At 43.8% G+C, this 24532-nt stretch overlaps 1 protein-coding gene across 2 annotated transcripts in view; it reads left to right on the forward strand.

The window, feature by feature from the left end:
- The window catches only part of CACNA1I (calcium voltage-gated channel subunit alpha1 I), a 370432-nt gene that overhangs the window by 87634 nt on the left and 258266 nt on the right, over nt 1–24532 (forward strand). For both annotated transcript variants that reach the window (XM_083462258.1, XM_083462259.1), the window contains one exon: nt 11207–11516. In XM_083462258.1, coding sequence (XP_083318384.1) covers nt 11207–11516 — 310 coding nt within the window. The remainder of the gene's footprint in view (nt 1–11206; nt 11517–24532) is intronic.

A 24532-nucleotide genomic window follows, 5' to 3' on the forward strand; every position in this document is an offset into this window, starting at 1 on the left:
CTGTTCAGGTGCTCATAATGGGCTTCATTCAACTAGCTGTGCGAGAGGGAGCCAGAGCAGAAAGTCCTGCTAGTGCAGTCATATCTTCCCCTCTCCTCCTCTACTCCCCCAATTCAGTTCTGGGTGGGGGTCGTAAGATCTCCTGGAACAGTGTGCAAGGATAAGAGAGGGGCTATGAACCCTGAGGCCCTTTGGGTAAGGAAATGTTAGGAGATAGAGAGCAGCAACATCAACAGCTTCTGTAGTCTGATGGAGGTTCAGATGTTACATTTTTTGCCCATGTGAATTGTCCCAACCATCACTGAATGGGCCCTTGCCATTTCAGACATAACATGTGATGCTGGGTCATTGCAGATGTTGGTCAACTACATCAGTTGCATCCACATCACAGACTTAAACCACTTGTAAACAACTTCAGATGTCTGGGCTTTCACTTAAAGAAACTTGGGCATCATTAGGTCTGTAGAGAGAGCTTTACAGGCTCCAATCCCCAAGGTTTAAGTCTCTGGTGTGGGTGCACCCATCCTTTGCAATTATGGAACTTTTCCTGGACATTGAGATAATGGAGGTTTCTGCTACCTACACCCACATTATGTTTGCATATCTGCATTTAAACTTTAGGGTGCTTGGGATGTGTGCAGAAAAACCATCACTTCTCAACCACCCTTGAAATATTTTGACCCTCCCTGATTAGAACATTTTGCTAAAAGCATTCAGGTTTTTTTCCTGATTCCCCCCTCTCCATTCAGAATGCTCTCTTCTAGCATAACAGCTGTTGGACTAAGATAGAGGTAAATAGTTGTGTTCATTGAATACTCTTTTATCTCGCTGACTTATTCTTCTGCCTCTGAACAAGACTTTCTCAACTTGGTTGAGAGCCAGTGTGGTGTAGTGGTTAAGAGCGGTAGACTTGTAATCTGGGGAACAGGATTCGTGTCTCCGCTCCTCCACATGCAGCTGCTGGGTGACCTTGGGCTAGTCACACTTCTCTCAGCCCCACTCACCTCACAGAGTGTTTGTTGTGGGGGAGACAGGGAAAGGAGAATGTTAACCACTTTGAGACTCCTTCGGGTAGTGACAAAGTGGGATATCAAATCCAAATCCAAACTCTTCTTCTTGGTGCCCTACAGATATTTTAGACCAGGCACCCCCAAACTCGGCCCTCCAGATGTTTTGCAACTACAACTCCAATCACCCCTAGCTAACAGGACCAGTGGTCAGGGATGATGGGAATTGTAGTCCTAAAACACCTGGAGGGCTGAGTTTGGGGGTGCCTGTTATAGATTTCTAAATTTACAAAAATGCATGCATTGTCTCTCTTTTCAAGTTATTTTTTTTCTACAGATCAGTTCCATTTGTTGTGAGACATTAGTGCTGCATAAAATGTTAGGTTAGGAAGAAAAGGAGGGGGAGAGGGAGAGGAAAAATTGTGAGTGGGATGGGGTCGGCTGGCAATGCTTCTATTCTTCTACTTAGTGTATATGTGGGGTTTTGTGTCAGCATCACTTGTATGGGTTCTCTTACTATTCACTTGTTGTATTTCCTTGGTGGTGAGATAGATTGGGGTGTGGCTTAGGTTGTGGCTGGTTGTCTTTGGTTGGTATTGATGCGAGTTGTAGTTCAAAACATTTGAGGACACCAGATTAGGAAAGGCTGCTCTCTAGGTGTCCGTTGCAGCCTTGGCATATGGATGGCTAATTGTCCTTCTCAGTCACTGAAATGTGGCTCCTTTTGTATGATGTAATCACGCATTAGCCAAAAAAAGTGCCAGCAACTCTCATGCACAAGGTTTCAATTTAGCTGCTTCGAGATTGGCTCAGTTTATTTTGTGACACGTTGGCAGCAATTCTAATCTCACTTACCTGAGAGCCAACCCCATTTAATCTGGTAGGTTTTCTCTGCATACATGGTTAAGCTTGTGCTGTTAGTTGAAATTCTCCAGACTGACAGTGGGTTTTTAACGAGTGATTATTTTAAAGACACATCAGGGCTGAAATTGCTGCATATTTAATTGCTGTGGACTATTTCATTAGATATTGGTGGGTCTCTATGATGTCAGTGATGTCAGCAGTGGGCATGGAAGAGGCAGGTTATTTTTCCTGTGATCCTGCCTCTCCTAGGGGTCCACAGCCACCAGTTTCAGGGCTCCCACTTTCTCATTTTGATGCTGTGTTACTGCATCTTGGCTTTTCAAAGTAAGGGCACAGAGCAGGGAAAGTTTGGCTCTCTGCTTCTATTTCTAGTAAAGAAAACTGGATTCCAGCAAGATGGTAGCTGCATACACATGCATCTTGGTAACCAGGGAAGGGATAGTGCTGCAGTATCCAGCCTTTCCTGGGAAGAAAGAGCCATGCAACTGAAGTAGCCTAGCTGCTTAGCAACTTAGGTCACATCCACACTATGCATTGAAAGCACTCTTATGGAACTTCTAACATTTATGGCTTTCCCCAAAGAATCATGGTAACTGTAGTTTGAAAAGGGTGCTGAAAGTTGTTAGGAGAACCTTAACAAACTTTAGCTCCCTGGATTCCTTGGGTGAAGCCATGCTTGTTAAAATGGGATAAGAGTGCTTTAAATGTGCAGCATAGATGTAACCTGACAGTGCTATCCTACCCATGGTTGTTTCCAGGCTAACTGTGTATTGAGCGTTCATTGTGATTGTTTGCACAAAATTCACAGGGAGGTTAGGTGACCTTGGCTAGTATTTACTGAGCATTCATTGTGATTTGTTTGCAGGGAGGTTAGATGTGGTGTCCCATCAATTAAATGCTATCCCACACTTCCCAATGCATTTTTCCTGTTACTTTCCTTATTGCAAAAGGTCCAACCTAAAATTTGCTGATAATTTGACGGAATCCCACCTGAAAATTGAAAAAGTCTGGACGCACCCCATATCTACTGAGAAGTGGGGTTTACTTTCAGGCAAGTAGGGTTGGGGTTGCAGCCTCAGCAGAGCAAGAGGAACTGGAGGTGGACAGGAGTGCCAGTCAAAGTCCCAATATTTCTGTTGTGACGTGGGGTTTGTGATTTCAGCTCTCTTGATATAACATGCTGGAGACAGTTCTCTAGTAACACTTCTTTATTAAAGCAACAAGACTAAAGACTGGGGAGAGGAAAGCTACATTTATAGGGACAGGGAACTAGCAAGAAAGGATACATTTTGGAGGGAACAATATCTGGCAATCACAGTCCTGCCTTTTGGAGGGAACCAATAAGACAGAGGATCCAAATACAGCAGCTTAAATGAACCAATAGTAGCTGTACCCTCTGGAACCAAAAGGCAGTTACTTTACCCTAATGCAAATACAGACAATAATAATACAGATATAAAATCCTTTGACTCAATACACAACAATTTCTTTTCAAGTTCCTTAATGTCAGCTGAGGTACCCTTCTCAATTCAGATGACAAATTTGGGTTGATTAAGTGGTGTACATTTTGTTAGAGAAATTATTTTATCCTGGGCTATTATTTGCATTGAGAAATCATAATAATTTATCTGCTAATTAGTGACAACCAAGAAAATCAACAAGCTCCTTACTTTGCATACATTTAAATGCAACACACACCCCAGATATGTTGCTAGTCTGCAACTATTTTTTTACAGAGCCATATTTTGATTGATAAGCCGAAGGGCATCAACACTGGCTCAGCTCACTGGCTCTCTCCTAGTGAGCTGGGAGACAGGAAAAGGACACTTTCAACTGATGCCTTAACCACTGGACCAAACTGGATGAGATGCTGGAGCTCCTTGCTTGATTGGATCTCTCAGTTCTTAGGTGGTGTTTTTTGTTTTTGTAAAAAGCAGTCAGGAGGAGTGGAGAAAGAGCTGAGTGTAAGAGCCAGCCATTCTGCCCAAGGCTACTGCAGATACCATTGTTAATTTACATTAATTAACATAATTATAATGCATGCATTTTTTAAACAAGTTGATTTGAGAGGTTATTCAGCTGAAAATATACTAATAATGAATAAATTACACATGATATCTCCATTGTTCACCACTGCCCTGGGATGTGGGGTGGTGGAAATGTTCCGTGCTGCTGGGTTATTAACCCAAAAGAAATATCAGGAGCCAATGAATCTGCCTTATACCAGATCCAACTACCTCTTGCTGACTACTCTGATTGGCACTTGTTCTTCAGGTTCCCATCATCTGCTGCCTTATCCTCTGTTGAATGGAGGTGCCAGGGATTGAACCTGGGACTTTCTGCATGGTCCTAGCTATGGTCCTTTCACACTGTGTCCTACAAGGGAACATAGGAAGCTTATACCATCAGACCATTCATTCATTTAGCTCAGTATATATAGGCTACACTGGTTGGTACTGGTCTCCAGAATTTCAGGAAGGCGTCTCTCTCAACCCTGCCTGGAGATGCTGGGGATTGTACTTGGGACCTTCTGCATTCAAAGCAGATGCTCTACCAATGAGCTATGGCCCTTCCCCACGAGGGTGATCTCCAAACAGGGGAAATGGCATGAATCAGCCCTAAGGGCCAAAGGGTCCATATCCGCTCCCACCCTGCTCCCCGAATTACAGTACGCTGCCTCTTTAGGGAGTAACTAAGCACGATCCTGCTAGCATCTGAGCTGGATTGATTGAAGGATTTTATTTGAGCTGGTTGGGGTGGGGGCTACTCTCTGTCAAGAGGGTGCTCTTAGCTTCACAGTGCCCATACTGGTTAATCTGTTTCTGCATTCATGCAGCCTGTAATGAATTGTTTAGGCTGCGGCAAATTGGAGTAGATAATCTGTTGGATGCAGCAATTCCTTCCTTCCTTCCTTCCTTCCTTCCTTCCTTCCTTCCTTCCTTCCTTCCTTCCTTCCTTCCTTCACAAAAAAGGTATCCCTGGTGAACTGCCAGACCAGTTGCTACCCCACCAGTGAGTGCTCTAAGGCATAAACTGTGTCTTTCAATGCCAGAGGCAGAGAGTTGTGCTCTTCACTATGGCGGATGCCTAGCAGTGGGAGTGCAAAAGAAATCCTGAAAATAAAACTGAGCGGAAACTGGGAAATGCTAATGAGGTTGCTTTCCATAGCTTTGTTGCATTGTATTGTTAATTATGAAGCCGTGTAAAGCATAGCTTGGAATTGCCAGCCTTCACAACAAGCAAGCCTTTTCTCCCAGCAGTCTTCAACTAACCTTTCACCTCTGTGGCCTTGACGGAACAGAAGGTGGACTCAACAACAGCATGCTGGGAGGCTGTAGGGAAAATCCTGCTCAAGTTGTGAAAGGGAGAAGGGATTTGCTTCTATGTGTGATGTGTCTCAGAAGTCACTGCCCGGTTATCTGGAACAAACGTATCACCAAAGGTGCAAAAAGCAAATAGTTTTGCGAAAAAGGAGTTGGGTATTTTGGGATTTTTGTGGTGTGCTGTAAGAACATCCTTGTGCTTGGATTGACTGGAGGCAGATCTGTGTTTTTTAATGGCTGGAAAATGAGAATGAATGGATGAATGGGCTCCAAAAGGGCTTTTGCTGGTGTGGTCACAATGGCCAGCATTTTTGATGGTGCCACCAAGACACTGGATTGCTCCACTGACCTGTATCTGTCATGGTGCTGGGGCCAAACCTGTGGTATAATGCAAATTCTGTGGCCATGTTTATAATCATTCTGGGAATCAGACACATAAGATCTAATTGCTTATATTTGTTTTAAAAGCTTTTTCTTTGTTTTTAATGCTGATGGGTTGATGCTTATTTGTTTAATAATTGGTTTGTGTATTTTAAGCATGCCTTAGCTATGATTTTTTGGATCAAACAGTTTATTAGATAGATGCTAGATAGATGCTAGATAGATGATAGATAGATAGATAGATAGATAGATAGATAGATAGATAGATAGATAGATAGTGTAGCCATTTAGTGAACCCATCAGTGTCCATTTTGGATATTTGCCCATGTGTTTCCTAATCCATCCTCACACTAAAATAGCAACAGCTTGTATCCACCACTGTGTGAGCAGAGCTTTGCTCTTGCAATGGGACTTCTGTTTCCTCCACACACCCCCAATCTCTTCCAGAAGGTCCAACAACCCCCCAGAGCTGATTTTGAGGGCACATGGGGCCTTGGGGGACAGGAGAGGAAGAAGTTCCATTGGAAGCATGCAAGTTTGTTGTGCGAGTAGAGCTGTTGTGATGGATGCAACCCAATGCCTTCTGAACAGGACTTTGGGTGAACTATAAGCAGATAAAAGAAACCATGTGTCCCTGCCAGGAGAGAAGACACCTTTGTATCTCAGCAAGTCCCACTGAGTTCAGTTTGATCTGCTCCCGTGTAAGTGTGCATAGTACTTATATCACAATCTTATGCAAGTTTACTCTGAAGTAAGTCCCACTGCATTCAGTGGGAATTACTGTCAGGTAAGTGGCACAGAACTGCAGCTGCTGAGTATCAGTAAAATATTACAGAATACTGGCAACGCATGCTAACATTTTAATTTAAAATGTAATTTATGCAAACAATTTCAGATCTTAATGTATTATCCACAGGGTCATGAGAATGTGAAGAGATTTTTCCTTATAATTGTTTTACTTCGTTATAAGGAGAATTTATTTGTACTAATATTTCTCTTAAAATAGATTCTAATAATTTTTAGCTAGCTTCAAATGTTCTTTCAGAGTAAGCATTCTGTAACTCAAACATAAGTTTTTGATCTAGACACTATTACCAGATCTCACACTTCCCAAATCTGCTATCCCCACCATGCCATCCTGAAATATACAAGGAAATACCGTATTTTTTGCTCTATAAGACTCACTTTTTCTCTCCTAAAAAGTAAGGGGAAATCGTGTGTGCGTCTTATGGAGCGAATGCAGGCTGCACAGCTATCCCAGATGCCAGAACAGCAAGAGGGATTGCTGCTTTCACTGCACAGCGATCCCTCTTGCTGTTCTGGATTCTGAGATTCAGAATATTTTCTTTCTTGTTTTCCTCCTCCAAAAACTAGGTGCGTCTTGTGGTCTGGTGCGTCTTATAGAGCGAAAAATACGGTAATAGATTCTGGGTAGCCTCACCTGTGATCCTCCCACTTCCATCAGCCTCAACGAGTGTGACCAGTGGTCAGAGACTCCTACTCCTGACATCTATCTGGAGAGTCGCAGATTCCTCCCCCCTGTAATAGACCGTTCTGTTAATATGAAAAATGCCATTTCATTTGGGAAGATTTCCTCACTTTTCTTGGGCATAAAATATTTGCATTTGCACATTTCCAACATAATGTACTTGTTTCCCTGTGTTCTTGCTGCAGTTCCAAATATGCTGTGCATTTATAGATGCATCCCCAGTGTCCAGGGGTAAACTTGCCTTGATGGAAAGAACTTGAGATATAATTTATTAAAACAAACTAGAAGCAGGTATAATAAAGACTGCCCACAGATTAGAGAGCAAGGTGTTGGCCCCACTGTGTCCAGGCGTGACTGGAATGCCTAGAAGCAGATCTGCACGGAGAACAAGGGTCTGCAGATAAACAGCAGGAGGTGCTGCGCGTCTAGACCAAGCAACATTGATTGAACATGGGCTGTATAGCAACAGCACAACAAAGGCAAGCTCATGGGCAGAAAGATCTGGGAAACACGGGGAAGATAATGTTCCGCTTTTAGAGTGGAGACAGGATTATGAGCAGATAAGCTCTGTGTTTTGGATCTTTGTCACTGATAAATCCTCTACTGTTGGCAATTGGATTTTACTGGAAATTGATGTTTTTAAATGCTTTCGCATTGCTACATAAGCCACCCCAGTGTGACACGCTGTTCTGTGCTGCCCTCTTTGTAATAACAGAATGAGGGGAGACGCATTCCATCACACAGCAGACCAGAACGCCATCGCATAAGGCGCCAGGAGGGGGCACGATGCAGTCTTCTGTCAATAATTGCACTTCCTCCTTGTGCTCTGGCATCTAAGCTGTTTTTATGTGTTTCAGGGAAAAAAGCAAGTGCTGTTCCCTGCTAGGGCTCTTCAAATGAAGGGGGGGGGACAACAGGGACATCATAAATGTTTATGCAGTGCCCCCTCTGCAATTGGTGCTCAGGCACTTTACATAGAAGATAGTGCATTTAAATCTACATTTTTTTAATAGAAAAAAAAAACATTTTCAAACCAAATAAACACTAGATGGAAGCCAACACTGGATCTCCACAAAGAAGCGCAGGTAGTTTTCAGAATGGGTGTAGGGGTCAGGGTGCTTCCAGCCTGTAACTATTCTTTTTTTGAGAGGAGCTCAAGGTGGCATATATGGTTCTCCCTCCCCTCATTTAATCCCAACAACAGTCCTGTGAGGTAGCCTAGGCTGAGAGGCAGTGACTGCACTAAGGGTTTTTGCAGGCAGTTGCAACTGAGGACTTCTATACCCCTCAAGTATCCCAGAAAAACTGGGACATCCTGTTTCCCCCTGCAACAGCATAGCAGCCATCTGAGAGGCCATATCTTGCATGATTTTGTGCTGATATCTCTCCTTGAAAAAAATGCAGGGTGATCTCACATGGTGCCCCCAAAAGCACATTTTGGGGCACCGTGAGAGCACGCTTCGCCCAAACGCATATTTTGGACTCTGTAATACTCCACATGAGTCATGTGACCCGCATGAGAACAGATGGGAAGACGCATGTCCTGGTTTTGGGACTCAACATCTTGGAGAGTATGGACTTCATGGGCACCAGCCTGCTCTCACATCCATGAGCTTTTGCGTAATTGTGCCTCCGCTGGGAGCCTAGAAGTTCTCTTCAAGTAAACCCAGTTGAAATGCTGACCTTCCCTCCTTTTTTTGTGTTCTGTTACATGAAGTACATGTGCCTGCTTTTCTAATTCAGCCAATAGTCATTATGTGTTTCTGAATGACTTAAGCAGCTGTTTGGTAGGGCACTGTGCCAGAACCAGCAGTGCTTCAGGGCTGCTGCGGTGAAGCCTTATGTCCTATGCTTCTCAGTAACCTTTTCTCACCTTTTGATTAATCTTCCTAAAAAGCCACAGTATTCCATAGCTGTTCACTTTGTGGAGCAGAGCCTCGCTTCAAGTGAGAACTGGAGCTGCGCAACACCATCCCCTCCCACCGGCACCTATTTAATAGCTGCCACATTATTATTTTTTCTGATTATTTTTTGTTTGTTTCCAGAGTGCGCTGCTGTGTACCTGGTACCACAGCTTACCTTTTAGATTCAGCTGGTTGCTATTTCATTTCTGGGCCCAGTTAAAGGTGCTCACACTAGTGCTGAGTGTCCTGAATGACTTAGGTGCCAGATATCTGAAAGACTGCCTCTATCCCTGCTGACCTTCTGGGGACACCCTTGCAAGTTCAGAAGTACAGGGAATCGTGACCCAGGAGAGGGCTTTCTCTGTGGCAGCCCCTAAATTGTGGAACTCCTGCCCCACAAATGGGCTTCTGACATCTTCATTGTACACCTTTCACTTGAATTTCACATTGTACACCTTTTGTTGAATTTACACTGGTGTGTTCCATTTCTAATGGTACATAATGGGGAAAGGCAGGTTTGATGGCCATGTCCCAACCACCTGGCTATCTGGCCACAACAGAGTGTATCCCTTTGCTTCTGCTACTCTTCCCCCATTTGAGGTATCCCCATTTAAACATTACATATAAATGCAATGTCCCAAACCTGCTGAAACCAAAAATATTCTCTTCAGAACAAAATTGGATAAATATGATCCTTTAGCCCTAGTCTGAACCATCCCCAATTTACCAGGCTTCTTTGGTCTCAAGTAGGCTTTTTGTTCCTTGTTCCTTCTTCCCAAACTTAATCTGCTTGTCTCTTGTCTGTCTGTCTATCTGTATTCATGGCATTGCCTGTCAATCATGTGCTCCTCCACTTGGGACATTTGCTCAAGGAAATTTAGAGCTTTCACATTTCCTGCCCTCAGATGAGGGATGTGCTATCCTGCACATCGGCAATGGCAGATGCCTCAACCCTGTTGTTTAATGAATCATAGAATTGTAGAATTGGAGAGTTGGAAAGGAGCACGAGGGTCATCTAGTCCAACCCCCTACAATGCGGGAATCTTTCACCCATTGTGGGGCTCAAACCCACAACTCTGAGAACAAGAATCTCATGCTCTGAGCTATTGGAGACCTGGCAGATTTGTCAAGGCTCAAAGTTAACCCTATACTCCCCATAGACAACAAAGCTATGTATCCCTTTGCCATGAAGACATACAAGTACATCATATACACAAGCAGTCCAGGACTATGAATTCATTCCTTCAAAAGGGGGAAGGAATTTTTCAGCTGAATTTTAAGTCCCAGGGAAAAATAGTATTTGAGAGTGAGATGTTATATGATAATGAAAACCATACAAGTTTTATACTTTTTCTAAATGTACTCTCTGAGTTTCAAGGCATCATGCTGAACGTTGACGCAGAATTCAAGCTAGAATCCTGAAGGGCCTTGAAAAGACAGAAAATGGTTTGTATGCAGTGTTGTGTTCATGGAATATGTAGGATCAGTCAAGTGGCTCACACTGTATAATGGATTAGAGAGTGATGTGGTTTGATTAAGTAGCAGGAAAGTTGACTTTGGCAACAAGTTTCTAAATGGATTTTAGTGGATGAAGAGGTAATAGATGGGGTGAGACTCTCATTTTTAAATGACACAACCAAAGTGGGACGTTGAATATGTGAGCTGAGTGGATTTTGCATACAGTGTCCAGGCAGCATGTGGTGAAACAGTTGGGTGATTGCATCACTGCCCGCATAGATCATGGCACGATTCATGTTAATCGTTCCAATACTCAACCAACTATAGGCAACTTTGCAGGGGCCTGTTACATGTGGGCTGAGTTGCCAACCAAATTTGGCACGGATCCTGTCAACCCACATCCTCAATATGCCAAGTTTTGTTGGGTATAATTAGTTGTAGATGGAGGTCTACCATGAAGTTTCCTGGCCTCGTCAGCAGTGTGTAACACACACACACACACACACACACACTGACAGATTGCACTGCTTCTGCCAGTGGGGTCTGTACCGAGGGCTATAATATTATTGCCTTTTCATCATGAATGTGTTCATTGAGCTAGAGTGAGGAGGAGTTATGAAAACTCCTCAGTATGGCCTGGAATGAGAAGGACATTAGTAAGCAAGCAAGTAAGCAAGTTCATCTAACATTTTGGATTGGTTCTATCAAAGCAAAGGACAGTTGCGCTGTGCATTTGGTGGTGGACTATTCTTCAACTGTGTCACTTCTGTCTCTTTCCAGGGATTCTCATTTCATGCCAACATGGCCGAACATGTCTCCCACCCCTCCTCTGCCCGGCAGTCGGGGAACCCACCCACTCACAATCCCACTCTGTGCTCTCTGGAACATGTGGATCCGGGAATGAGTGAGCAACCAACCCTGCTGGAGCAACCACCACCATCCCCAGACCTGGGTGACGAAGATGATGATGGTGACATGGAGCCTCCGCTGGACCCAGATGTGCCCTATCCTGATTTGGCCCCCGTGGTTTTCTTCTGCCTGAAACAGACCACCAGCCCTCGCAGTTGGTGCATCAAGATGGTGTGCAATCCATATCCTTTCAAAACCACAAGCTGCCCTTTCTAGCCTTTCTCCTTCCTCTCTGCCCTCTCTTTGTTCTCCTGCCCTTGCAGAGCACCTGACAGGTAAGAGATGGCGTTTCTTACATATTTAATGCGTCACTTTGTTCCCTGCTTGCATTTGAACAGTGCCTTGGCTGCTGCAATATGCAAGCAAAAAGGAGCTGCTTGCGAAATGGGAGACTTCAGAGGGAGCGACTGTCAGTTAGAATCAGGAGAACAGAGATGAGGGGCAGGGAGAAGAGAGGGGACAAACATTTTAAAATGTATTCCCCCCCCTTCATCTCTTTACTTTTCCTGCGCTGCCAAAGGCGTCATGGTATGACTCTTTGAAAGCTTCAGAGCATAGGTTATAGCAGTGCTAACGTGTTTCTAGGAAAACTTGATGTGGTGGCATGCATTTATTTTGTAGTCTTCTCTGATATACAGTAAGCTATCTGGTAGCTATAAACATGGCCACCCCAAGGCTTATTGCTGTCCTGAGGCAAAGGACAAGATCCCCTCCCCATTCTCTGCACAAACACTTGCAAGGGATCCAGCAGTCTGATCTTTTTTCAGCACTGCTGAAGGGACAGCATCCTTCGCTGCATCTGGAGGGCAGTAGGGCAGCTTAGAAGGCTCAAGGTAACCTGTGTAGCACACACAACCCTGCCTGTTCTCCACCCGTCATCATCGGCCTCCTCAGGCAACCACCTTGCTTAACCTAATGGTAGGGCCAGCCCTGGTAATAGGATTGATTGATTGATAATTAAATTTTGCAACAGGTTGCAGTTGTAGTCCATAACTGCTTGACAGCTGGAATTATTATGGATGGTCCAGAAATTTTAGGGCTAACACTGATCATTAACTGAAATGGGGTTTATGGAGAGGATCTTGTCGGGCCACATTATTCCACGTGCCAGCAAGAAGATACTGGATTGGGTGAAACAGGAGTCTGAGGGCCAGCCCAATACAATTTTCTGCCTGCAACAATAGCCAAGATGCACCTGTTCCTCTTTCTAGGATGGGCAGTTTAATCTTAATTCAATACAACTGACAAAACAGTTTATTCTCCTGCATCTGAGGACAACAGGCCAGATTAGTGGGTACAGAGCAGGCTGTATGGGGCACACACACAGTTCTGTCCAACTCCTTGTATCTGTCGCCTTCCCTTCCCGCTGCTCGCCCCAGAACCGCCACCTGAAGCAGTTGCTTCACTTTGCCTAATGGTAGAGTTGGCCTGATGAGTCTGTCTGACGTACTACAGAAATTCTTGCCTTTGTATATTTACTGAATTCACTAACTACTTAGTTTATTGCCCTAGAAGTATTCAATCCACGTCCTCCCTCAAAACACATTACATGTTTGCCCCTGGGAAACCACTCCAACTTTTTTAAATCCTGGGCTAAACACATCCTGGAGGCAGGGCTTTGGGCAAGAATAGTAGTGTGGATAATTCATCACAATCCACCAAGTATTGCTCCCATGAAGAGCCTTTTGTTTTGCATCAACACCTTATGGATTGTGACCATGATCAGCTGCCCCTTTTATCATGCCTTTCCCTACTGAATCATAGAGATTAGTTCTGAAGCTGCTGTAAGTCTATTCAGCCTCAGTCTTTGTCTCGTGACTATAACAATAACATCTTTTGGAGACCCCCAAATTCATTCCATTCTCCCTATACCTGTAAATCTAAACAGTGCTTCCATAGACTTGTGGTCTGCCTGTCATGTGTCTCACTATTATCCTGTTGGCATCTAAGGTGGTGGGATTTTGTAGTTATTGAAATGATTCCTGGGGTGCAGTGATCAGAGACTATCAGCTGATTGCAGCATCGACAGCTGTCTGCAGCTAACTTACTTGAACTCCCTGAGAAGGCTATGTTGTGGAGGAGCAGTTCATTTCCCTTGGCTCTTTTTGTAGACATAGCATATAACAAGGAAGCATCCATCTTCCACATGTCCTCTTTGCAGCCACATTTAATGGGTGTCGCACTTGTGCCAGCCAGAAGTCTCCGGAGAGCTGAAAACTCTATAGGAGTCGTGGCCTCTCCCTGACTTTTCAGCATGAGCTCGCTTGCAACAGCTGAGTGGATGGGAGGGGAACCCCACTTCATCTTCTTCTGAGAGGCAAAGGTATTTGTCGGGGGATAATCTGAACGCTGATTACAAGTCAGTGACACTGGGCTTATTTACAAAGTGTTTGCATTAGGATTAAAGGATTTTGATGAAGCTTCTGTCTTTTGAACCAGTCTTCAGAAGACTTGTGTATTACCATAACCTCCCTAAAAATGACTGCTTGAAATAAAGTAAGAGAACTTATTTAAGAAACCCCAAAGGCCACTCATTGTAAGAAGTAAAGGGGTGTATTGCTCCATCTGTGGCAACTTCACTAGCACAGCAGCCATTCTGCTAGTGGGAGCCCCGTTCTTAGGGTAGTACAATTGCCAGCTTGGGTTGGCAGAAGAGTTGCAAGTCTTGTATGCTGTGTTGTACTGTTACACTGCTTCTGCTGCAACTTGAGCAACACCTCAAACTCTCCTGCTTCTTGCACTAATGTTAGATTGCATCCAACTCAGTAACATGTATTTCATTTCTTACTGTGGTAACATGCCAGTACCATCAAAATAGCCTACAAATATGAAGAAGTGTGCCTTTAATACACCCGCCCACTAATTCAAATTGATTTTCATTGGTTAAAATCAGCACACAATAAACTTGAACTCTAAATCTACCAATTCAAGCCAGTAGTCTTGGGGCACAATCCATCCTTATGCATCACCCACTCATGGATGGATCACCAGACAAAGTTTTCAACAGACAAATGACTGGTGGGTCATGGACCCCAATATGGACTACTGTCTTCGGTGGGCTTATTTTCAAGGCTTGGTTTCAGTACAAACCAAAAATTGAATGTAGTTCTGGTGGTGGGGAATAGGGAGCCAGGTTTTGAGATTGAGTTCACAGTCAATATTTGGGCTCTGACACAGATTCTCACAGGAAAAGGTACATTATAGATTGCAACAGTTTAAGAGGGAAGCTCAGGAAGGTTTAGTATTGTGTTTTGTATGCTTGCTTGAATTTAGGGACCAGCGGAGGACCATTAGGGAAAATGGGGCACCATGACAACCCCTACCTGACCGCCATCTTACTTACAACCAATAAGGAGATGGCTCTGCCTGTCATTGACTTTGGCTTCCTGCTTTCTGCCCCACCAGTCCCAATGGACACTGGGTACCAGGTATCAGTGGTAAAGACACTGAAACTATAGAGTGAGGAGAGTCTGCATTAATGTACACAGATTTACTAATCTGTTTCTCACCCTAGTAGAATGCTTTGTGGTTGAGTGTACTATTGTCCAAGACAGATAATGGACTGTACAGCAGTGGTAGGTGGAGCCAAGAGGGTGTGGGGAGACTGACAGCTTTCTTGGTCTTGTTGTTGATGATGATGAAGATGATCATCCAAATGTCATAGACCAAATGGAGCAAACAGCACGCAGACCTAGTGGTGGGAGGAAAAAATCCTTAAATAAGAGACACGGGGGAATGATTAATGGACTTCAGTGTCTGTACACTAATGCTCAAAGCATGGGAAATAAACAAGATGAGCTTGAGCTCTTGGTACAGCGAACTAAATATGACATAATAGGCATCACTGAAACCTGGTGGGATAAGTCCCACGATTGGAATGTAATAATGGAGGGATACAATCTATTTCAGAGAAACAGACCGGACAAGAAAGGAGGAGGAGTGGCGTTATATGTCAGGGATGTGTATACCTGTGAAGAGATCCAAGATTTAGAACCTCAAAGCCAAAGTGAGAGCATTTGGGTCAAAATTAAGGGAGAGAAGAATAACAGAGACCTCATTGTGGGAGTTTACTATAGATCCCCAAGCCAAATGGAGGACATAGATGATGCTTTCCTGGAACAGATGGCCAAGCATGCAAAAGGAAAGGAGATAGTAGTAATGGGGGACTTCAATTACCCGGATATTTGTTGGATGTCAAACTCAGCCAAGAGCATAAGGTCAAACAGATTCCTCACTGGCCTTGCAGACAACTTCATTGTCCAGAAAGTGGGAGAAGCAACAAGAGGAACAGCCATTTTAGATCTGGTCCTAACCAATGTTGATGACCTGGTTAGTGGGGTAGAAGTGGAAGGATCATTAGGCGCGAGTGATCATGCTCTTCTGAAGTTTACTATACAGTGGAAAGGAGCAGCCAAGCATACTAGGACTCAATTTCTTGACTTTAAGAAAGCCGACTTCATAAAACTTAGGGAAGTGCTGGGTGAGATCCCATGGACAGTAATACTAAAAGGAAAGGGAGTTCATGATGGCTGGGAGTTTGTTAAGAGGGAGATAGTAAAAGCACAACTTCAGGCAATACCAATGAGACGGAAACATGGAAGGTGCCTAAAGAAGCCAGGGTGGCTATCTAAAGAACTTTTAACTGAGTTAAGATTAAAAAAGGATGTGTACAAAAAATGGAAAAGGGGGGAAACCACCAAAGAGGAATTCAAACAAATAGCCAGCACATGTAGACACAAAGTCAGAAAAGCTAAAGCATAGAATGAACTCAGGCTTGCTAGAGAGGTTAAAAGCAACAAAAAAGGCTTTTATGGGTATGTCCGTAGCAAAAGGAAGAACAAAGAAACAGTGGGGACACTCAGAGGAGAAGATGGTGTAATGCAAACAGGGGACACAGAAAGGACTGAACTCCTCAATGCCTTCTTTGCCTCAGTCTTCTCCGATAAAGAAAACAATGCCCGACCTGAAGAATTTGGAGCAAATGATTCAGTAGAGGAAACACAGCCCAGAATAACTAAGGAGATAGTACAATAATACTTGGCTAGTTTAGATGTATTCAAGTCTCCTAGGGCCAGACGAACTGCATCCAAGAGTATTAAAAGAACTGGCAGATGTGATCTCAGAACCACTGGCAGTCATCTTTGAGAATTCCTGGAGAACAGGCGAAGTCCCGGCAGACTGGAGGAGGGCAAATGTTGTCCCTATTTTCAAAAAGGGGGAAAAAGAGGACCCAAATAATTATCGCCCAGTCAGTCTGACATCAATACCAGGAAAGATTCTGGAGCAGATCATTAAGCAAACAGTCTGTGAGCACCAATAGTCAGCATGGATTTCTGAAAAATAAGTCATGTCAGACTAACCTGATCTCATTTTTTGACAGAATTACAAGCCTGGTAGATGAAGGGAACGCAGTGGATGTAGCCTACCTTGATTTCAGCAAGGCATTCGACAAGGTGCCCCATGATATTCTTGTAAAGAAGCTGGTAAAATGCGGTCTTGACTATGCTACCACTCAGTGGATTTGTAACTGGCTGACTGACCAAACCCAAAGGATGCTTATCAATGGTTCCTCTTCATCCTGGAGAAGAGTGACTAGTGGGGTGCCACAGGGTTCTGTCTTGGGCCCGGTCTTATTCAACATCTTTATCAATGACTTGGATGATGGACTCAAGGGCATCCTGATCAAATTTGCAGATGACACCAAACTGGGAGGGGTGGCTAACACCCCAGAGGACAGGATCACACTTCAAAACAACCTTGACAGATTAGAGAACTGGGCCAAATATAAGATGGCACAAATATAAGATGGGTGACACCTGGCTTGAGAGCAGTACATGTGAAAAGGATCTAGGAGTCTTGGTTGACCACAAACTTGACATGAGCCAACAGTGTGACGCGGCAGCTAAAAAAGCCAATGCAATTCTGGGCTGCATCAATAGGAGTATAGCATCTAGATCAAGGGAAGTAATAGTGCCACTGTATTCTGCTCTGGTCAGACCTTACCTGGAGTACTGTGTCCAGTTCTGGGCACCACAGTTCAAGAAGGACACTGACAAACTGGAACATGTCCAGAGGAGGGCAACCAAAATGGTCAAAGGCCTGGAAACGATGCCTTATGAGGAACGGCTAAGGGAGCTGGGCATGTTTAGCCTGGAGAAGAGGAGGCTAAGGGGTGATATGATAGCCATGTTCAAATATATAAAAGGATGTCATATAGAGGAGGGAGAAAGGTTGTGTTCTGCTGCTCCAGAGAAGCGAACAAGGAGCAATGGATCCAAACTACAAGAAAGAAGATTCCACCTAAACATTAGGAAGAACTTCCTGACAGTAAGAGCTGTTTGACAGTGGAATTTGCTGCCAGGGAGTGTGGTGGAGTCTCCTTCTTTGGAGGTCTTTAAGCTTGACAACCATATGTCAGGAGTGCTCTGATGGTGTTTCCTGCTTGGCAGGGGGTTGGACTCGATGGCCCTTGTGGTCTCTTCCAACTCTATGATTCTATGATTCCTCAGCCTCTGAGAGCAGCATGAACTGGTTGGCCATGTGAGAAAGGATGGGTAACTTTGCTAGTATTTGAAAGGGTCCAGTTTCTTTATGGGGGTTTTCAGTCTAACTGTATTTATTTTATAAATTCCAAAACAGAACCAATTCAAACAATCCCACTGCTGTTTCCTAGATTCCATTATTTAACGCTGAAGGCCGTAACAGTGGTATGAAATTCAGGATTCACATGTCTCCCTACTGGCCATGTGTAGATGTAGTCATTTGGGTATGGAATCTCTCATGCAAATCTGGTATAGATAAACTAGTTCATTTGTTGCCTTGGACCTTTTTGCACTAATGGATTGCAATGCACTACCTATTCATTATACAAGCAATGTAATGACATATGACCCAACAATTTTACCAAATTCTGACTTGAGAACCACCCACTCTCAAGACTTCAGTTTGTCAGGATTCAGCCTCACTGTAGTGGCCTTCATCCAGTCCATTCCTGTTTCCAAGAATCACCTTATCTGACTCAGATAATGATGAGAAATATTGCTGGGTGTCATTAGCATTAAGGAGAGGGAAAGCATTTGTTTTTTAGTCTACTTTCACTGCTCAGAATTTTAACAAAGGATCTAGACAAGCTAGCGTCACTATGGTTTTCTCAATTTTTCATTTGCATTTAGTAATACAAGTTTGAAAGGGCTGAATCACAGTTACTGTGTGGATATTTATTAGCAGAAAAAATTATTAGCAGATGTCTGTCTCTGTTAGATCGTTTTTTAAAACAATCCTGAAATTTCAGTTCTGAAGGCATTGTGTTTTTCAGAGCCCAGATTATTTGTGAAAGATCAAAATTTAGATTGGAAATGAGAAAATGAAAAGCATTTCTTTACAGTTTTATCAAAGCTTAGAGAGATAAAGAAAATGTGTTAGTCTTTAAAGTGCTGCAAGACTCTTCCTTGATTATGCTACAACAGATGAACACACCTGCCCCTTTGGAAAGAGATAAAGAGGTTGAGGTAGTAAATTGTTTCTCTATTAAAGGGGAATGCGATGTAACTGCCTGTAACTGTCAATGAATCTCCCTTCTAAGAATCTTCATTTTCTTGCTGTTGTTGCTGCTGCTCCACTTCACTTGATAACCATTGGCTGATCTGCTGTGAGGTCACAGCGGGCCTCTGTTGACTTCCTGGTCTAGATGCAAGCCCACATCTGCAAACTGCTTGGGGGAGATGGTGGCTTTTGCAAATTTTGCAATCCAAAATTGGAAGCCAATTAGCAACATAGTTCAGTGATGAAGCCAATGCTTTGTACACAGAAGTCCCAGGTTCAGTTTTGGGCACCTCTCCAGTTATAAAGACATGGTGAGTTGAGAAATCCTTTTGCCTAAGGCCCTGGGCACCAGCTACTTGTCAGTGTAGACAATACTGGGCTAGATAGGCCAATTGTCTAAGCAGGTATAAATTAGCCCCCTCTGTTCTAAACTACTTCATCAAGAGCAGAGGTCATTGGCCAAGTTGGCCATGTTGGCTGGGGCTGATGGGAGTTGGAGCCCGGCAACATCTGGAGGGGGCACCAGGTTGGTTTTCTCTGATCTAAGGCAATGTGCTACAGGCTTTCTAGTTGCATGCATACTTGCTGGGTGGTTTTGTATTGTTACATAGATTACCCACAAGGATCTTGGTGCCCTTTATAAACTCTAGTTTAAATTCCCAATCAGAATGGCACAGTCTACTTTCATATAATCACCATTACTTTGTGGAGATGCCATGGCCAATTGCCTTGTACAGCCCCAGTGCCATCCCATTATACCCATGGAAATTAGGACCAGAAATAATAAGTGTGGTCAAAATAAACGCCGGAGCACCAATGCAGTGTTTGTCGAGCATGTAAAAGGATAGCGGGACTGTGGTTATACTGCATAAGCATCTCAACTGACATACGGAATTTGCTGACCCCGGACCAGAGTCTGGAAGCATCTGTAGGGGGACTTGTTCAGTAACACAGATTCTGCACTGACCTCGGTGGGACACTGCATGGGTCTAAATGTGGATTTTTTGAGTTACATCTTTACTTTGCCGTTTTAAAGTTCTGTGCAAATGGAATCTCTTTAACAGGCCTATAAACCCGCATTCTCCCTCCTTCCCCAATGGGAGGTCAATATTTTAGATGGGAGCATGAAAGCAAGAATGAGCATGCCATTAAAAAAGATCAATATAAGAAACAGGGAAATAACAAGGCATATTATGCAGTTCACTGGCTCAGTTGCTTGGCTTTTGTTGCATCCTGGACGCATCCTTCTTTGCTCATAGAGGAGATGGCTGCTCCTTCTGCAGCTGTTGTCCCTGATAAATTGCCGTTTAATTCCATGAGTCTTGAACACGGCATTCATGGTCCAGGAAAGCAAAATAGTATGTTACATACTTGAAATAAAGAGCTGGGCTGTAACCAGTCACACAATTTCAGCTTTGCATCGGGTGAACATAAGCTCTCTCTTTTTTGCCAATGTTTGACATACCTCTTGAAATGGTTTATTTTAATTTTTGAAGGCTTAGGTACAAAGTCAAATGATTGTTTCTGAGTGTGTTTCCTTGGAGTTTGCCTGGGAGTTTTAACACTCTGGTTTCCATAAAACAGTCTCGAAAGCTAGTGTGTGTGTGTGTGTGTGTGTGTGTGTGTGTGTTTGCATAAGTTGCCCATGTTTTCAACAAAAAAGTTCTATCTTGTTGAAAAGGCGGCTTTCCGAGTCATAACTGAGTGCCCCTCCTGATGTACTTTGATTGTGCATTCCTGGTGATTTGTGCTCATGACTGTATTGGGGTGATTATATGTGATAGCCTGTTTTCAATACAGCTTGCACCTGCAAAAAAAATTGGAGAGGCCATTTGGCTTCATTTTCTGTCAGCGTATATCCTGTAATTTCCTGCTGAAGTCCTGTAATTTTTTTATACCGCAAATGTTCTGGGGTTGTTGTTGTTGCTGCTGCTTCTAGCCTACTTTGATTGTACACTAGCACAAGAGTGCCCCTCCAGATGGCAGTAATGTGATAACATTGGGGAAGCTTCACAGGAAAAGTAACAAAGTGAAATGAAGTGTGGACGGTCCAATCTCAGTCCAACACTAATGCACTAATATCATGTCAATTGCATGTTAAAGAACACACCTGCAGAAAACGACAGGGCAGCAGTCCAAAGGGGCTTTGAATGAAATGACAACACACACACACACACCCTGGATCTTGTTGCATCACCTGTAAATAGTTGCTGTGCTGGTGTAAGCTCTGGACAAGTCTTCCAGTGCACTAGCCTGCAAAAGAGTGTTTCCAGTCTGTGAACATTAAGAATTAATGGTGACATTTCTCCTTGGAACAGGTGGTTATTCCAATTGCCTGGTAAAATTTCACTTTCAGTTCCCTTCTTCTGTCTGCATAAAATTCCCACCAGAGTTTTCAGTGAAATCCCAGCCCCCATACATTGAGATATAAATGATTTATTATTATTATTATTTTTGTTTAGACTCTATCACAGCAATAGTCTTTACCAGAGGTGGTGGCTGCAAATCGTCTGCAATGCGAATAAAGCTGTTTCTCCAACAGTATATTTTAGAAACTGAACCTGTAGTGGTTGGGAGTTACTCGTGCGTAATCCTGCTCCGTTTGAGCATCGGATTGCCTGGTTAAACCCTCCGGACTGCGCAGCCCATCTTAGCGTGGCTGCTCTTAGTCACTCGTAGATTCTGTCTGTGGGCGTTTCTTAAAGCGTTGCCAACATAAGAGTTGTTTGACGCCCAATCGTTTCCGCCTCTCACTGCGTGGGAGTCTCCTGCGCAGGGTGGGCGTGGGCAGTGGGGTGCTTGGGCTCTCCTCGCTAACTTCCAATGAAGAGTCCTGGAGCCCCTGCACCTCCGTTGCTCTCCCTGATCCCTGGTGTTACACTCATTCTCTTCCCCTTCTTCCCGGCTGAGTCTCCCTCTAGTGCTTGGACCTTCCCCTGCAGAATCAGAGACCCTCTCCTTCTCCCGTGCCTCTGATGGCAGTTCCCTGACAGAACCCCTTGGTTTACACTTGCAGAAGGGTCACACAGTCCTAACTAAGAAGCCTTATATGGGGGGGGGGGAGAGAAAGTTGTCTTTGTAGAAAGCCTGTTAAACGCCCTACAAGAGAGGACATATTGGCAATACAAAATAGTATTTTTTGACACACGGAAGCTGGAGATATTTCTGCTGCACTTTGGAATATGCTAAAATGTGGATTTTGCAGCCATTTTGTTCCATTGAAAGGCAAAGACGCAAGCATTACATGAAAGCACATCCTGCAGTGCTCACAGGATGTGGTCTGAGTGACTCCGGAGAGGAAAATGAATGTTGCATTTTTGTGTTTGAGTTCATGTACAGGACAGTTTACAGCAGGAGATTTTGACAAAATGTCTGCAGCTAAGAGGGCAAGCTGAAATCCTGTGATAGCACACAAGAGAGTGAGGCCCCACATATTTGAAGGGAGTTATTATGCTTGTTTGCTGCAAGATATTTTATGTGGAGTGTGTATATATATCTGTGTGAGAAGCTAGACATATTAGTGTTGCTGTATTCCCAGGGAAGGGATTCTGAAGCTTGGTGATTATACCATCTTGCTTTCAGATCTTCAGCTTGCTATTTTGTGAGCTCACCAGTAACATAGTTTTAGAATTTGCAGATTGTTGCTGTGGAAACAAATGGTAAACACTGATCCCCACCCCCCAAGAACCTCAACTTTTGATGTTGAAGCTGGAGTGGAAGAAGCAAATTGTTTGCCTTGGTGCCAATAAGCTCTCCAGGCACAGCAGTTACTTGAGTGAATTAAATTTCTTTGCTCTCCTGATGGATGACAATGGGTCTGTTCTAATGGGAAGACAGTGGTGGCTACTTAGAGATTCTGCCTTTACTATGATCCAGAGCAGCAGGTTCCTGTAAGGTTCTAAAAGTGTCTCTTATTTGTTCATTTTTGCCATTTTGCTGATCTCTATTTTTTGTTCATGTTGTGGTAGTTCATCTGCCACACTGGGACAAGGAACATTCAAAGTACGCAGAGGATAAGCAACTATTTTAACGCATACTACAGACATGTAAGCAGCAGGGGCTTCCCTCAGTGGTTACACCCACATTGTGAATTTAAAAGCACATGGCTTCCCCCAAAGAATTCTGGCAACCATAGTTTACCTTCCACAGAACTACAATTCCTAGTACCATTAACAAACTGTAGTTCCCAGTATCCTTTGGGGGAAGCCATGTGCTTCAAATGTATGGTGTGTATGGGGCTAATATATCATTGAAGTCTTTTTTTTTAATATACCTTTTCTCCAGCAGCTATGTTATATCTCACCAAGGGATGTGAAGAATTTTACTACACATTTGCCATCAATAGGAAATCTGGTTGGCACCTGCTCCATCATCCTAGGCCCTTTACCCTCTTTGACTTATTTTAATAAATATTATTATTATTATTATTATTAACACCGCCCATCTGGCTGAGTTTCCCCAGCTACTCTGGGCAGCTTCCAACAAGATATTAAAATACAATAGTCTGTCAAACATTAAAAGCTTCCCTAAACAGGGCTGCCTTCAGATGTCTTCTAAACGTCTGGTAGTTGTTTTTCTCTTTGACATCTGGTGGGAGGGCGTTCCACAGGGCAGGCGCCACTACCGAGAAAGCCCTCTGCCTGGTTCCCTGTAACTTGGCTGTAGTTACATGTAATCCCATGTGAGCTCATAGGTTGCCTGTATGTAATACCTTACTTGATTTTACTTTTGTGTCTATAATTTTTTACAATACATGTTATATATTAACTTAAGGATCTAGCATAATTCAGTGCTGTATATTTTTTAAAAGTTACTAAACTTTGGGTTTCAGTCTGTACTCTGTGCAATGGGAAATGACACCCGTGTTTTCCAAAGGGCCTCTGGTTCTTGGGAGTTTGGCAGTCCAGGAGTTTGTCATAATGCAGAGGCTTGTGTGAAGACAGAGCTTGTACCGCTAACTGGGGCAAATGGGGCTCCTTGGATATAGGAAGCAATTTCATTTTTCTTCCATAGCCTGGCATTGGGAATGCTTGGCCTGCAGTTGTGAGACTAGATCACATATGCTGTGTAATCACTAGCACCACCAGGGAAAAGCCTGGCTTTTGGCAGTGACATCCTTCTGTTGATGTCTTACTGCATAAGGACAAGGAGCAGAAGAGGGAGCATTGGAGTCAGCTTCTGTTCCAGCCTAAGGCCCAAGTGGAGTGAAGCTCAGTTCAGGACCCTGGTCAGCTACCTGTGGAGCTGTGTAGAGTTGCTCCAGATCTGAAACCAAACGAGGTCTTTAAAAATAGTTCCTCCGTCAGGTTTATGCTTCTACAGAATCACAGAGTTGGAAGGGACCGTGGGGGGGGGGTCATCTTGTTCAACCCCCTACAATGCAGGAATCTTTTGCCCAACATGGGGTTCAAACCCAGAGCCCTGAGATTAAGAGTCTAATGCTCTACAGACTGAGCTATTCTAGCTTTGAGGAAATTGGAGCTTAAAGGAGCTGCACTCTATTCAATGACAGCTGGATCTAGCCGTATGCTCCCATACCACTCTGCTCCTGAAGACGATACGGTAAGCAAGAGGTACCCCACCCTGCACAGATGAGGGTTCTGAAGAGGAGTCCATGGAGAAGGGACCATGGCAACTTCCTCAGGCCTTGTGGCT

This window comes from Podarcis liolepis, assembly GCF_965112155.1.
Source record: "Podarcis liolepis genome assembly, chromosome: 10".
Lineage (NCBI taxonomy): Eukaryota > Metazoa > Chordata > Lepidosauria > Squamata > Lacertidae > Podarcis > Podarcis liolepis.